Source organism: Nicotiana tomentosiformis, chromosome 2 (genome assembly GCF_000390325.3).
Source record: "Nicotiana tomentosiformis chromosome 2, ASM39032v3, whole genome shotgun sequence".
Classification (NCBI taxonomy): Eukaryota; Viridiplantae; Streptophyta; class Magnoliopsida; order Solanales; family Solanaceae; genus Nicotiana; species Nicotiana tomentosiformis.
This window is the reverse complement of record NC_090813.1, coordinates 132,232,982-132,247,494: the sequence shown is the minus strand read 5'-3', so window position 1 is coordinate 132,247,494 and position 14,513 is coordinate 132,232,982. Positions and strand designations below refer to the sequence as shown.

Sequence of the window (14,513 nt, the reverse complement as noted above, 5' to 3'; positions counted from 1 at the left end):
GATACTACACTTCTGCACATTGCGTGCAGATGTTGGTTATTGTTGTTGCTGTGCTCGATGGTTGCGGGACTTGAAAATGTACTTGCATTCCTGTTGTAGCTGCCTCTTGTTCAGGGTAGCCTTAGATTTATAAAAGCTTTGTTTATGTATTATTCAAACAGACTATGTATTTATTTCATTTCCTCTTTGTATACTCTATTCTTAGAAGCTCATGATTTGTACTACTAGTTCTTGGGAATTGTATAAGATTAAGATCTTTATTCACTTAAATTGCTTTAATAATTATTATTGGAATTGGATAATTGAAAATTTGCTTACCTAGCGGGTTGGGTTAGGTGCCATCACGACTAGTTAGATTTTGGGTCGTTACAAGGTGGTATTAGAGCTCTAGGTTCATAGGTTCTACAAGTCATGAACAAGTGTCTAGTAGAGTCTTGCAGATCGGTATGATGACGTCCATACTTATCTTCGAGAGGCTACAGGGCATTAAGGATATATACTTCCCATCTTTCTTTCGTTATCGTGCGCGATTGATTCATCTTGAGAAATAACTCTTTGAATTCCTTCCACGTATTTGTATGCGCACATGAGTGCTCGGTATCAGCTGTGCATCGCCGACTTATTATTCCATGAACGAAGTTCGAGATAAGTATTCTATGTTTTGGTGATGGGCCAGTCTGGAGGACTTGAGGCCACGTTTAGGCTGCAGCTTAAGCTCGGTAGCTTCAGTTGTAACTCGTACAATTGGACTTATATGTCCAGTAATGACCCTACAATGGAATTTGTGGCTCGACGAATGGTGGAATGGCAGTGTGATGGGTATGATGTTATCGCGGAATGTGTTAAGACGATTGGAATATGATGAGAAGTGTTTCCTTGAAATGTAAAGGAAAGGCCATTGGGTGCTTGATTTTTGATTTAATGTGAAGAACAATCTCGAGTAATGAATGTTTTGAAGGAACTTTTACATTGTTAAATTTTGGGATATACCAAACTCTCATGTCTGGTTAATGAGTTTGGACTCAGATAGACTAAGTGATTGCGTAGAAATTGTGACTGCTAAAGGGTATAACAAGATATTAATTTAAGGTTAAGAAGGTGGGTTATCCCCGGCAGAGTAATCTACGTAGGTGTATTCCTTATGATGTGAGTAGAGAGTTTCTTTTCTGTCGATGGGGTGTATGGGTAGAGATTTGAATCTAAATCTGGTTGAGAAAGTTGACTTGTGTGTTAAGAGGATGAATACGAGCTTAGCGGATGATTGAGGTATTTTTATGGTTGGCGTTGTATGAACTTGGGAAGAAGTTTCGTTAGACTGAATGTGGCATTATGGCAGTAAGAGAGTATTGGTATTGTGAGTTATGGAATGCTTTAATCTATGGCTTTGAGCCAAGTGGGGGAGTCTGCTATTGACAATTTGATTTCATGGTTAGGTGTTAAATTTTAATTTTGGTCTGGGGCATACTTGTGGGTTGGTTATGACTTGTAGAAGTTGAGATCGAGGATGACTCGAATAAGGAGATTCTTGGTTAAGGATTATATTGCACGCATGAGTATATGAAATCCGTGGGATGAGTGAGTTGTTATTAGTGAATGATATAGTGCGCACGGAGTATGAATTAGATATGTGGTGTTAAAGTAGAGTTGCTTCTTTGAGTGTTGTGGTGCTAATGGGGCACGTGTCTTTTGGCCCATTTGGATGGTGCAATTAGATTTGAGCAAAGTGAGTGACTCCCGAGAAAATTCCTGTGGGTTTGAGAATTATATATAGCAATTGAGAATGTTTCCGGACTTGTGTATGGATAAAATCCAAGATTTGCGTTTGATGGTGCCTAGACTTGCGAAAATTCTGTATGACTATGAATTCTATATTTTTGTATAAGGAAGATAAGAAGAACAATTTTAAATTCACATAAGGTATTTGCAAAGTGAGTGTTACAGTTGTGGTATTTATGGAGGTGCTTAAGAAGAATATAGTTGCTTAAGGGCCGTAGGGCGTTGTGGTTCTATGCTAGGTTTGTAAAGTGAGTTGTGGCTAAAGATCGTGGCATTCTAGAAAGGAGAAGTATTAATCTGAAGATAGATTCGGAAGAAACTCGGAGAAAATAAGACAAACGGGCAGTAGGTTGGATCAGTATGGTAATGGACATGATCGGTTCTTTGGGTGCTTATGATGTGGGAGTTTTCTACATGTGCTTTGTGGCAATACACCTGGGCTTGGCGACCTGCGTGACTTGGTTGATTTAGAGAGATTCAACTCTGATGGCATGATTATGTGCAAATGGATTCCAAAGCATTCTCGAGGTTTTCTACCACGGTTTGAGATGGGTATTTTCCTACCGGCCTGAGGAGCTTGTTGAGTATTGTGATTTTATACCGGATGGGATCAAATGTATGGCTTCTAGCTGATCAGATATGTAGTTTACTTGTGACTCAGAATGATTATGAGGTTCTCGTATTTTTCAAATGATGGCATGATAGATGCAGTGTGTTGTGTGGGATTAGGGTTGGCGTGTGCAAGGTCATGGTTTAGCTTTGAAAGGGAGGTCATAAATTCTTAGAGGGCATGAACCGTTTTTGATGTTTAGATGAATGCTATAACTATTTGGTATTGCGTGAGTAGAGTGTACATTTCAGAAGGCGCACTATGTTTTGAATTATGGATATCTCATAGGTATTGCGGCATTTTCCTGGTTGATCGACTGCTGATATTCAAATTTTGCCAAGTGGCACGGAATAACTTTTAAAGTATTTCTCGTGGGATGATCGTGTATGAGAGAACTGTTAGGCATTCGGGCGGTGGAGATGGAATCAAATATGGTGATTCGCGTGTTCTGTGGATTTGGAGATTGGGAGTTCTCAGGAGCAGTTGTTTATGGTTGTGGACTGTGAAGTTGTGCTCGGAGCTAGCCAGATGATAAAATGTGTTATGATTCAGTAATTAAGTCGTGGATGAGTCAGCTTGCTACTGTTTCTTGTCTTTCTATTACTGCCAAAGTAGAGGAAATCCAAATGCCCCTTCTGTTAGACCTTCAAGTATGTTGCTATGTTTAGCATATATAATGCTGGTGTTTATAGAAATGTATTAATGAAGCGAAATAGATATTGAGAATTGACATTAATTGATCTCACATAGTTTAGGATTGAGACTTGGTAGTAGTAGTTGCTTTGTAGTATTAATGATGGTTATGTTTTGTTGATTAGGTAGCAAATGCAAAGTATGTATTTGAGGCAAAGACTATTCAGAGAATGGAACTTTTGGTGTTGTCCTGTCATGACCCAAAATCCAAACCATCGTGATAGCACCTAACCCAACCCGCTAGGTAAGCCAATTAACAAAATACTATATAATAATACTGATGCGAGTCAAAGATGAGATAACTAAATTTATACAACTCCCCAAGGATTGGTAGTACAAATCATGAGCTTCTAAGATATAGAGTTTACAAAGCTGGTTTGAAATAAAATACACCATCTGTTTGAAGTATAAATGAACAGATCTAAAATACTAAAGCTACCAAGATAAAGAGGCTTCTATGACTGCAGCATAGGTACATCTTCAGATCCAGCACCCGCGGTACGCAGCAACATCAGTATCCAATATCTGCACGTAGGAAACAGAAGTAAAATATGAGTACCACCGACCCTATGTACTCAATAAGTAACAAATCTAATCTTAGGTTGAAAGTAGTGAGGAGTTGGGAGAAGGGTCAGAGTCCAACTCCAATAACCAGCACCAGTTCATAACAGTATAATAAAGATGGTACAAGAAATAACTTAGCTCATTCATAGTTACGGAGAAATAGGCATGCTGTCACGACCCAAAATCCAACTAGTCGTGATGCCACCTAACCCAACCCGCTAGGTAAGCCAACTTTCAATTATCCAATTCCAATAATAATTATTAAAGCAATTTAAGTGACTAAAGATCTAAATCTTATACAATTTCCAAGAACTGATAGTACAAATTATAAGCTTCTAAGAATAGAGTATACAAAGCGGAAATGAAATAAATACATAGTCTGTTTGAATAATACATAAACAAAGCTTTTATAAATCTAAGGCTACCCTGAATAAGAGGCAACTATAATAGGATCGCAGGTACATTTTCAAGCCCCGCAACCATCGAGCACAGCAACAACAGGAGCCAACATCTACACGCAATGTGCAGAAGTGTAGTATCAGTACAACCGACTCCATGTACTGAGTAAGTAACAAACTTAGCCGTATATTGAAAGTAGTGCTGAGCTTCTACCAAGGTCGGGTCCATAACTAATAGTCCACAACAGTCCATAACAACATAAAGCAAATATTACCAGAAGTAACTCAGAGATAAAATATCCATCCAAATCATGATTTCAAAATAATAATAATAGTTCTTCCTTTCAAATACATCAGTGAAAACCCAAATCGTTTGCCGAAGTTGCCAAAAATATGAATAGTTTGAAAACAATAATTTCTCCCAAAATATTTTCAATAATAAATAAGATGTTTCATTTTCCTTCCGGATAACCCGTTTACAACAAATGCACCGCTATGCCCATCTGTAAAAACATGTGTGAGAAATTATGAATGATGTGGTATTGTACAGCATGAGGAAAAATACATCTATATGTCTGTATGTCATGTGTGCATGCCAATGCGATGCAACTCAGTGATAAAATCATAAACAGCCCCTCGGGCAGAACATCACTCATATACAGCCCCTCAGGCAAACCTCACAGACACTCATGCCTCTCGGGCATACCTCACAATCACTCATGCCACTCGGGCATACCTCACAATCACTCATGCCACTCGGGCACACCTCACAATCACTCATGCCCCCTGGGCAAACCTCGACTCAGTAGGTACCTGCGCTCACTGGGGTGTGTACAGACTCCGGAGGAGCTCCTTGAGCCCAAATGCTATAATCTGCACGGACAACGCACGTGCTATAATCATAAAGTATATAAAGAATGCTGCAGGCCGGTAGCCACGATCCACAATAATCCTCGCAATCAGGCCCTCGGCCTCACTCAGTCATCAATCTCTCCCGTCTCTCGTTCTCACAATGTCATGAAAATAGCCCAAAAATGATGATATGATGTATCAATAAATAACAACAGAGACTGAGATATGATATGCAATGAAATGAATATGATTGAGTATGTATTTTTAATTTAAAACAAATAATTCACAGCAATATGGCCTGTGTGGGTCCCAATAATACTGGCACATAGTCTCAACATAATTTTTAATATGCTTTTCAGCTTAATTTCTTTAACTCATAAAACCGCATGGAAAATGCCAAGATCATTGAACCGCAAAATTCCACAGAAACAATTATGTCACAGTTTCTATAGTGCACCCCCACACACCCATCACCTAGCATGTGCGTCACCTCCCAACAATTCACAAAATACATATATTCAGGGTCCATACCCTCAACTCCAAGATTAGAAGAGTTATTTACCTCAAACAAGCAGAATCCAATGTCGAGCAAGCTAAACAATGCTCCAGAAATCCTATTTTGCGCGTATCAACTCCCGAATGGCTCATTCTACCACAATTAATTTGTTTTAGTCCACACAATTTATAGGAATTAATTCCATATCAAAATGCTAATAATTTCCACAGAATCCGAAATTACGCCCCAAAAATACCCGTGGGGCCCATGTCTCGAAATCCAACGAAACTCAAAAAATATGACAACCCATCCAACTACAAGTTCAACCATACTAATTTCACTCAAATCCGACTCCAAATCGGTATTCAAACTTGAAAAATTGGTTTTGTGACATTATAGAAATTTTCTTCTATTTCTCTTGAAGATTCAATAATCTTACACCAAAAATGAAGATTAATTAATGGAATATAATCACAAGGGAGTTAAGAACACTTACCCCAAGTTGTGTGAAAAATTTCCTCCCCACAATCGCCCAACCCGAGCACCAAAATCCGAAAAATGGGTGAAAATGTCGAACCCTCGAATTTAAGGTTCTGCCCCAGCGATTTCCGCATCTGTGGACAAGGGGTCGCAAATGCGACCTTCGCTTCTATGGGAAAAATCTCGCTTCTGCGAGAACAGCTTTGCCAGCCATAATTGCTTCTGCGATGCCAAGGACCGCACATGCGGTCGCGCTTCTGTGCGCGTTGGGCTGCTCCTGCGCAAGCGCTTCTGCGCCCTTGCTTCCACTTCTGCAATGCCTTCCCAGCCAGCACTCTCTCGCTTCTACGACTGATTTTGCGCACATGCGGCTTCGCACCTGCGATCAAAACTTTGCAGGTGCGATCACACCAGTAGGCAGCAGATCCAACATTTCCTTAAGTCCTAATTTGATCCGTTAACCATCCGAAACTCACCCGAGCCCCTCGGGACCCCATCTGAACATACCAACAAGTCTCATAACATAACATGGACCTATTCAAGGACTCAAAACTGACATAACAACATTGAAATGATGAATCACACCTATATTCAAAATCATTGAACTTTGAAACTTCAAATTCTATATCTTGTGCCGAAACACATCAAATCACGTCCGATTGACCTCAAATTTTGCACACAAGTCACATTTCACATTATGGACCTATTCAAATTTCCAGAATCGAGTTCTAATATCGATATAAAAAAGTCAACCACTCGGTCAACTTCACAAAAATTTCATCTTTCGGCATTTCAAGCCTAATTCCACTACAGACCTCTAAATAATTTTCCGGACACGCTACTAAGTCCAAATTCACCGTACGGAGCTATTAGAATCATCAAAACTCCATTCCGGGGTCGTTTACACATAAGTTGACATCCGGTCACTATTTTAACTTAAGCTTTAAACCTTGCAACTAAGTGTTCCAATTTATTCCAAAACCTCACCGGACCCGAACCAATTACCTCGACAAGTCACACAACAACTGTAATGTATAATTTGAGCAGAAAATGGGGAATCGAGGTTGTAATACTCAAAACGACCGGCCGGGTCTTTACATTCTCCCCCACTTAAACATACGTTCATCCTCGAACGTGCCAAGAGTTGTTTCCAAGCAATCAAAGCACTGTTCCATCTTACCATACACGTACCCGGGGGTGAACCCACATCACCCTATTCCATATAACCTTGACAACACAATACAACTGAAATTCATTAAGTTAACCTTAGCCCAAAAACCTTGCAGTTTAATTTCCAACCTTTAGAATTTCTTTCAAGACACGAATCCTACATTTACACATCGTATAAGTCCGAACAAGTTGCATCGAGCTATAACTATAACCACAGATATAATCAACCAACATATTACACAACTCGCATACTCGTAGCACCATTCCTAATCGCAGTGACTACTCCAAAACCAACCACATACTAGTATTAAACCCATATCAAACCAAACCTTATCCCAAAACCTTCGTACACTGTTGATAATAAAAGAAACACGCAAAATTTCATGACCACTCACCAGATTAACAAGTCACAGAGCTCTCTCGCCCCAACCAGAACCGTAATCTCTTTCTGAGCCGACTTTCAATATTATACTCCCGAATATATCGAAATTAAACCTGATAGTACCCATTTCAGGTCCAATGACCTTATATTACTAAAAATAACTATTCCACAGACATGCAGCACCAATATAACTCAAGGCCACAACCCGTGCCATCCGTGCACCCATACGTAATAATTCAAATGTACCCAGTCATGAAAAAGAAATGACTCAAATGAGAGAACTGCCCTGCCAGGTTAACAAGTACCACCATAATGAAATGCAAAAAATTCATCACATACCATAGAACCATCACCTGATCCTAACACAAGGTTCATACCTTGATATAACTCCGCTGTAGTGCGTGACCCCATCCAAACGCTGGTCCATAATTTATACCTCGAGCCACCCCGCTCAAAATCAATAAACCTATCAAAATAATTAACAGCTAAAATAGCAGTTAAAATAGTGAAATTATAGTGGGCGATGATACTCCACATCCAATCCAAAGCCTTTTTGTTACCCCAACCAAAACCCTATCTAAAAAAAAACTATTACTACTACCTAAAAATATCTCCTTTTCTTTTGATAACAGAGTTTCAAGCTCATCATGTTCTCAAAACAAGTCACATTCTAATAAAGGTGAAGTCTTTTTCACATTCTTGATGACCCCTCCGTTAGATATATGTTTCAATGATAGAAAATAACTTAATTCTAATTGAAGAAAACCAATCCCAAAGAAGGATGTCGCAAGAATTGGAAAAGATTGTAGCAGAATATCTGAAAGCAAGAATTAAGGAGTCAAACATGCGAGTCAAGATCCAAAGGCAAGAATCACGAGTATATTTGATGTGACTGCGAGTTTTATGGAAAAACAGATATTTGATTCAGCTATTTACGGAAGGCATCAATCAATCAGTCTAGAAGATCAATCAATCTCTATAAAAGATCTACAGAGAATAGTCTATCATGCATAACAGAAAATATTCATCTCAACAGCTTGCAAGGAAAAGGAAATCAAGGATGCAACGAAAAGAAGGTTCATTCTATTCTTGGAAGAAAATCATCTTGATTGATTCTGAGAATCAACTCCCTTAGGTTGCCTTTCAACCATTACACTATCACGTCATGAAAAATGGAGAGAAACTCTTTATATATTCTACAGAAGATACAAAGGAGGGATATACTTTGATTGAACTAATATCAATCACTTTATTTCACTTCAAACAAGCATCGTAGTCTGCTATAAATTTATTGTGTAACTAGGAAGAGAATAAAGAGAGAAAAAGAATACCGATAAGGCATTATTGTAATGACCCGACCGGTCGTTTTGACTATTACAGCCATGTTCCCATTTACTGCTTATCATGTGTTCAATTATAAATATGTGACTTGTCGGGGAGGTTTCAGAATGAATTGGAACACTTAGTTCCAAGATTTAAAGCTTAAGTTGAGATAGTTGGCCGAATGTCGACTTATATATAAACGACTCCGAAATAAAGTTTTGATGATTCCAATAGCTCCGTATGGTGATTTTGGACTTAGGAGTGTGTCCGAAAAATTATTTGGAAGTCCGTAGTTGAATTAGACTTGAAATGGCGAAAATAGGAATTTAAAGTTGGGAAGTTTGACCAGGAGATTGACTTTTTAATATCGAGGTCGAAATCTGATTCTGAAAATTTGAATAGTTTCGTTATGTCATTTATGACTTGTGTGCCAAATATGAGATCAATCGGACTTGATTCGATAGGTTTCAGCATCGAATTTAGAAGATGGAATTTCTTAGTTTCATTAAGCTTGAATTGGGGTATGATTCGTGGTTTTAGCATTGTTTGATTTGATTTGAGGCCTCGACTAAGTTCGTATTATATTTTGGGACTTATTGGTATATTTGGTTGATGTCCTCGGATGAGTTTCGGATGGTTAACAGATCAAATTTGGACATAGAACAAAGCTGAGAATTTCTGCCTACTGATGCTACCGCACTTGCGGATATTATCACGCAGGTGCGAGCCCACAGAAGCAAGCCTGGTATCGCAAAAGCGTGAGGTCCGCTGAAGTGGACGAAACCTCATAGAAGCGCGACCGCAGAAGCGACAAAATGGCCGCATATACGGCCTAGGCTAAGGAAGGACTGGACCGCAGAAGCGGAGTCTTGTCCACATAAGCGAAGGTCTGTCGCAGAAGAAGAAACATAACCGCAAAAGTGTGACCGCAGATGCGGCTAAGTGAGCCGCAAATGCAAAAATCCCTAGACAGAATAAAATCAGAGGGGTTGCGGTATTTTGGCATTTTTGGATATTTCTAACACGGGTTGAGGCAATTTTTCAGAGAGAATTCACGAAAACACTTGAGGTAATTCACTTGTGATCATTGTTAGTCAATAATATTGAATTATTATTAAGTATTTTGACTAGATTACGTCTTTTTAAGGTGAAATTCGAGGATTTGGGCCTAGGTATTTGACAACAAGATTTGAGGATTTAAAGGTTGAGTTGATATCGGAATTTGGTAAATTTGGTATGGTTGGACTCGTGGTTGAATAGGCGTTCATATTTTATAACTTTTGTCAGGTTCCGAAATATGGCCCCCACTGACGATTTTTGAGTTAAATTTCAGATTTTGTTGGAAAATTAGAGTTTACATATGGAATTGATTCCTATGATTTGTGTTGACTGTATCGAATTAATTGTGACTAGATTCAAGGCGTTCAGAGGTCGATTCACTAGGCAAAGACATATTGGAATAAAGAACTTGCACGGTTTGAGGTAAGTAACACTTCTAAACTTAGTTATCAAGGTATGAATCCCTGAATTACGTGTTATGTGAATTGTTTGGAGGTGATGCACATGCTAGGTAACGGGCGTGTGGACGTGCACCATAGAAATTGTGACTTAAGTGAATTCCATAGAGTTTTATAATCAAAGAATCATGTCATTATCCACGTATCCTCCACGTGTTGGAGAAATTGAGCTGAGACTCGTATTAAAGATCATGTTTAGGCTACGTGCCGATATGTTTGGGACCCAAATGAGCCGTGTTGCTGTTGAATTATTTGTTTAAATTGTAATTGTGTACTCAGTCACATCCATCATTTGCACATCATATCTCAGTCTCTGTTGCCATTCATTGACACATCATATCATCATGTCGGGTTGATTTTCATGTCATTAAGAGCCCGAGAGACTGGAGATTTTGAGGGATATTTATGGAATCGGGCTGCATGCCACAGCATATTTTATTTATTTATGCCTGGATCTGGATTATTATCGCGCTTGGGCTAAAAGATCCCCTCTGGAGTCTGTACCCCCAAAGTGAGCGCAGTTTCTTTATATTCGGTATGGAGTTCCCTAGGCATGGAGTTGCCTTATTTCTTTATATTTTGGATGGAGTTCCCTAGGGATGGAGTTGCCTTATTTATATATATTTGGGATGGAGTTCTCGAGACAGGGAGTTGCCTTATTTATTTATATTTGGGGATGGAGTTCCTTGGGCTGGATTAGCCTTGTACAGTACTGAGTGACTGACTGTTAATTGATATTTATATATTTGGGATGGAGTTCCTTGGGCTAGAATGGCCATATACAATATTGAGTGATTGAGTATTCTGAGAGTGTGAGTATACGAGGTTTCCATTGTGGTACATCACATACAACATATATTTTGGCATGTAGATATAGAGATGGCATATTCCTCATATCATGCAGAATTTATCTATTTTACTTGTATTGAGTTTAACTGTTGAACTTGAGAACATGCCTACATTTTTGTACTGTTATTTGTATATTGGACTGTACCTGTGGAGCCAATCACTACTTTCAGCCCAAAAGTTAGTCTTGTTATTTATTGAGTTGGTTGTACTCATACTACACTCTGCACCTCGTGTGCAGATCCAGGTACTTTCGAATACGGCGGCTGCTAGATTTCGGAGTTTCATCTGTTAGAGACTATCGAGATAGCTGCTTGGCATTCGTAGACCTTGACTCTCTTTCCTTTTAGTTATTTGTATTGTTCTACATTTCCAGACAGTGTTTGTATCAGTCGGATTACGTTATCATTTAGATGCTCATGTACTTAATGGCACCAGGTTTTGGGAGTGTTTTTATATCAGTATTTGTAAGATTTTTATATTGAATTTAAATATTATGTTTCCAAACATAAAAGAATTTGTGGTTTATTGAGGTTGTTGGTTTGCCTAGTATTAAGTTAGGTGCCATCACGAAAGGTATGATTTTGGGTCGTGACAAGTTGGTATCAGAGCCTAGGTTACATAGGTCTCACGAGTCATGAACATGTTTAGTAGAGTCTTGTGGATCGGTACGAAGACGTCCGTACTTATCTTCGAGAGGCTGGCAAACCCTTAGGAAAACTTCACATTCTTGTATTCTTGTCGTGCAAATTTGTTGATTCCGAAAACTAAATTTCTATTATTCTATTCTCTCACAGATGGTGAGGACGCGTACTACCGGATCGGATGGCCAGCCACCAGTTAGGGCCACGAGAGGCCGGGGCCGTGGTAGAGGTTGAGGTGTAGCGTGTACAGCAGTTAGAGCAGTACCTATAGAACCACCCGTTGCTCCAGCTCAGGAGTAGGTTCCAGATATTATTGAGCCGGCGGGTCCAGCTCAGGCACCAGCTATGCCTATTGTGATTCCAGGCCTTCATGAGGCTTTAGCCCAGATATTGACTGTTTGCACTGGCCTTGATCAGGTGGTTTCATCTCAGGCCGCACCACCCAACTTTTAGGCCGGGGGAGGTACTCATACCCCTATCGCCCGTACTCCAGATGGTGGGAGACTTATGAGGAGAGCAGACCAATAGGTGCAGTGCCACAGACCCGCAGAGAGGAACTGCGCAGGCAGTTTGAGTATTTACATCAGGAGGACTTGTTTGTGACCTAGTATGAGATGCGATTTTCAAACTTTTGTCGTCATGCAGTTGGGTTGGTTCCCACTGAAAGGGAGAAGATCAGGAGGTTCATTAATGGCCTCAACCATCAGTTCCATTTTGTCATGAATCTGGGAAATATAGTAGGTGCTAAATTTGACGAAGTGGTTGACAATGCCCGAAGGCTAGAAATGGACCGTACTCATGAGCGTGAGGAGATGGGGGCCAAGGGGTCTCGTGGTCTGGGTAATTCCAGCGGTATTCCTTCTGGGGGACAACCCTATCACAGCAGGGGTCATCCTTATAGGCCTGCTCAGATGGCTCGTCCAACTTATCGTAACGCATCAGCTAGCCATGCTGAGTCAGTCTTCTCTTAGTGCACTTCCAGTTCAAAGTTCATCTCATGCACCATCAGTTCAAGGTTTACCTGTACCAGGTTCTTCTAGTAGTTATTCTGGTTCTCGAGGTCCAACTCAGTACTTGCCGCCATTATTCGTGAAGGGTTGTTTTGACTGTGGAGACTTGGGTCATATGAAGAGAAATTGTCCCCGCCTTTTGGGAGGTCCAGCTCAGCAGAGGAGTCAAGTTGCGGCTCCCGCACTAGTTAATTCACCACCCGCCCAGCCAGAACGGGGTGGGGCACAGACAGCTAAAGGTCGCTCTAGAGGGGGAGGTCGATCTGGAGGTGGTCAAGCCTGATTCTATGCTATTTCTGCCAGGTCAGATGCAGTGATCATAAGTATTGTCTTAGTGTGCCATAGGGAAGCTTCTATATTATTTGACCCTGGTTCCATATATTCGTATGTTTCCTCATATTTTGTTCGTTATCTGGATACGCCGGTGGGCGATACTATTATTGTGGATCGTGTGTGGTAACTATTGGGGGACTGGAGACTAGAGTTGATCTCTTATTACTTAGTATGGTTGATTTCGATGTAATCTTGGGTATGGATTGGTTGTCTCCATGTCATGCTATTCTGGACTATCACGCAAAGACCGTGACGTTGGCAATGCCGGGGTTGCCGAAGGTCGAGTGGAGAGGTTCTCTAGATTATGTTCCCAGCAGGGTAATTTCTTACTTTAAGGCCTAACGGATGGTTGGGAAAGGGTGTTTGTCATATTTGGCCTTTGTGAGAGATATTGATACAGACACTCCTACTATTGATTCTATACCGGTAGAGCGAGACTTTACGGATGTATTTCCTGTAGACCTGCCGGGTATGCCACCCGACAGGGATATTGATTTTAGTATTGACTTGGTGCAGGGCACTCAGCCCATTTCTATTCCTCCGTATCGTATGGCACCAGCTGAGTTGAAGGAATTGAAAGAACAACTTTAGGAACTTCTTGATAAGGGGTTTATTAGGCCTAGTGTGTCTCCTTGGGGTGCACCAGTTCTATTTGTGAAAAAGAAAGACGGTACTATGCGGATGTGCATCGACTACAGGCAATTGAACAAAGTTACCATCAAGAACAAGTATCCTTTGCCTTGTATTGATGATTTGTTTGACAAGTTTCAAGGAGCGAGGGTGTTCTCTAAGATTGATTTGAGATCTGGGTATCACTAGTTGAAAATTCGGGATTTGAATATTCTAAAGACGACATTCAGGACCCGATATGGTCACTATGAATTTCTCATGATGTCTTTTGGGCTGACCAATGCCCCAGTAGCATTCACGCATTTGATGAATAGTATATTCAAGCCATATCTTGATTCATTTGTCATAGTATTTATTGATGATATCCTGGTGTACTCATGTAGCCATGAGGAGCATGCACATTATTTGAGTATTGTACTATAGAGGCTGAGGGAGGATAAACTTTATGCCAAATTCTCCAAGTATGAGTTCTGGTTTAGCTCGGTGGCATTCTTGGGACACATAGTTTCTAGTGAGGGAATTAAGGTGGATCCAAATAAGATAGAGGCAGTTCAGAGTTGGTTCAGGCCATCTTCAGCTACTGAGATTCGGAGTTTTCTCGGCTTGGCCGATTATTATCATCGCTTTGTGAAGGGCTTCTCATCTATTGCGGTGCGTATGACTAAATTGACCCAGTTCAGATGGTCGGATGAGTGTGAAGAGAGCTTTCAAAAGCTCAAGACTACCTTGACCACAACTCCAGTTCTAGTTTTGCCTTCAACTTCAGGCTCTTATATAGTGTATTGTGAT

At 40.3% G+C, this 14,513-nt stretch overlaps 1 protein-coding gene across 1 annotated transcript; it reads left to right on the top strand.

Annotated features, from left to right (window-relative positions):
• Positions 1-12,365: 12,365 nt before the first annotated feature.
• Positions 12,366-13,044, top strand: LOC138905632 (uncharacterized). Its single transcript, XM_070194152.1, has 2 exons — positions 12,366-12,591; positions 12,734-13,044. The coding sequence occupies exons 1-2, from the start codon at positions 12,366-12,368 to the stop codon at positions 13,042-13,044; spliced, it is 537 nt and encodes a 178-aa protein (XP_070050253.1).
• The last annotated feature ends 1,469 nt before the right edge of the window (positions 13,045-14,513 follow it).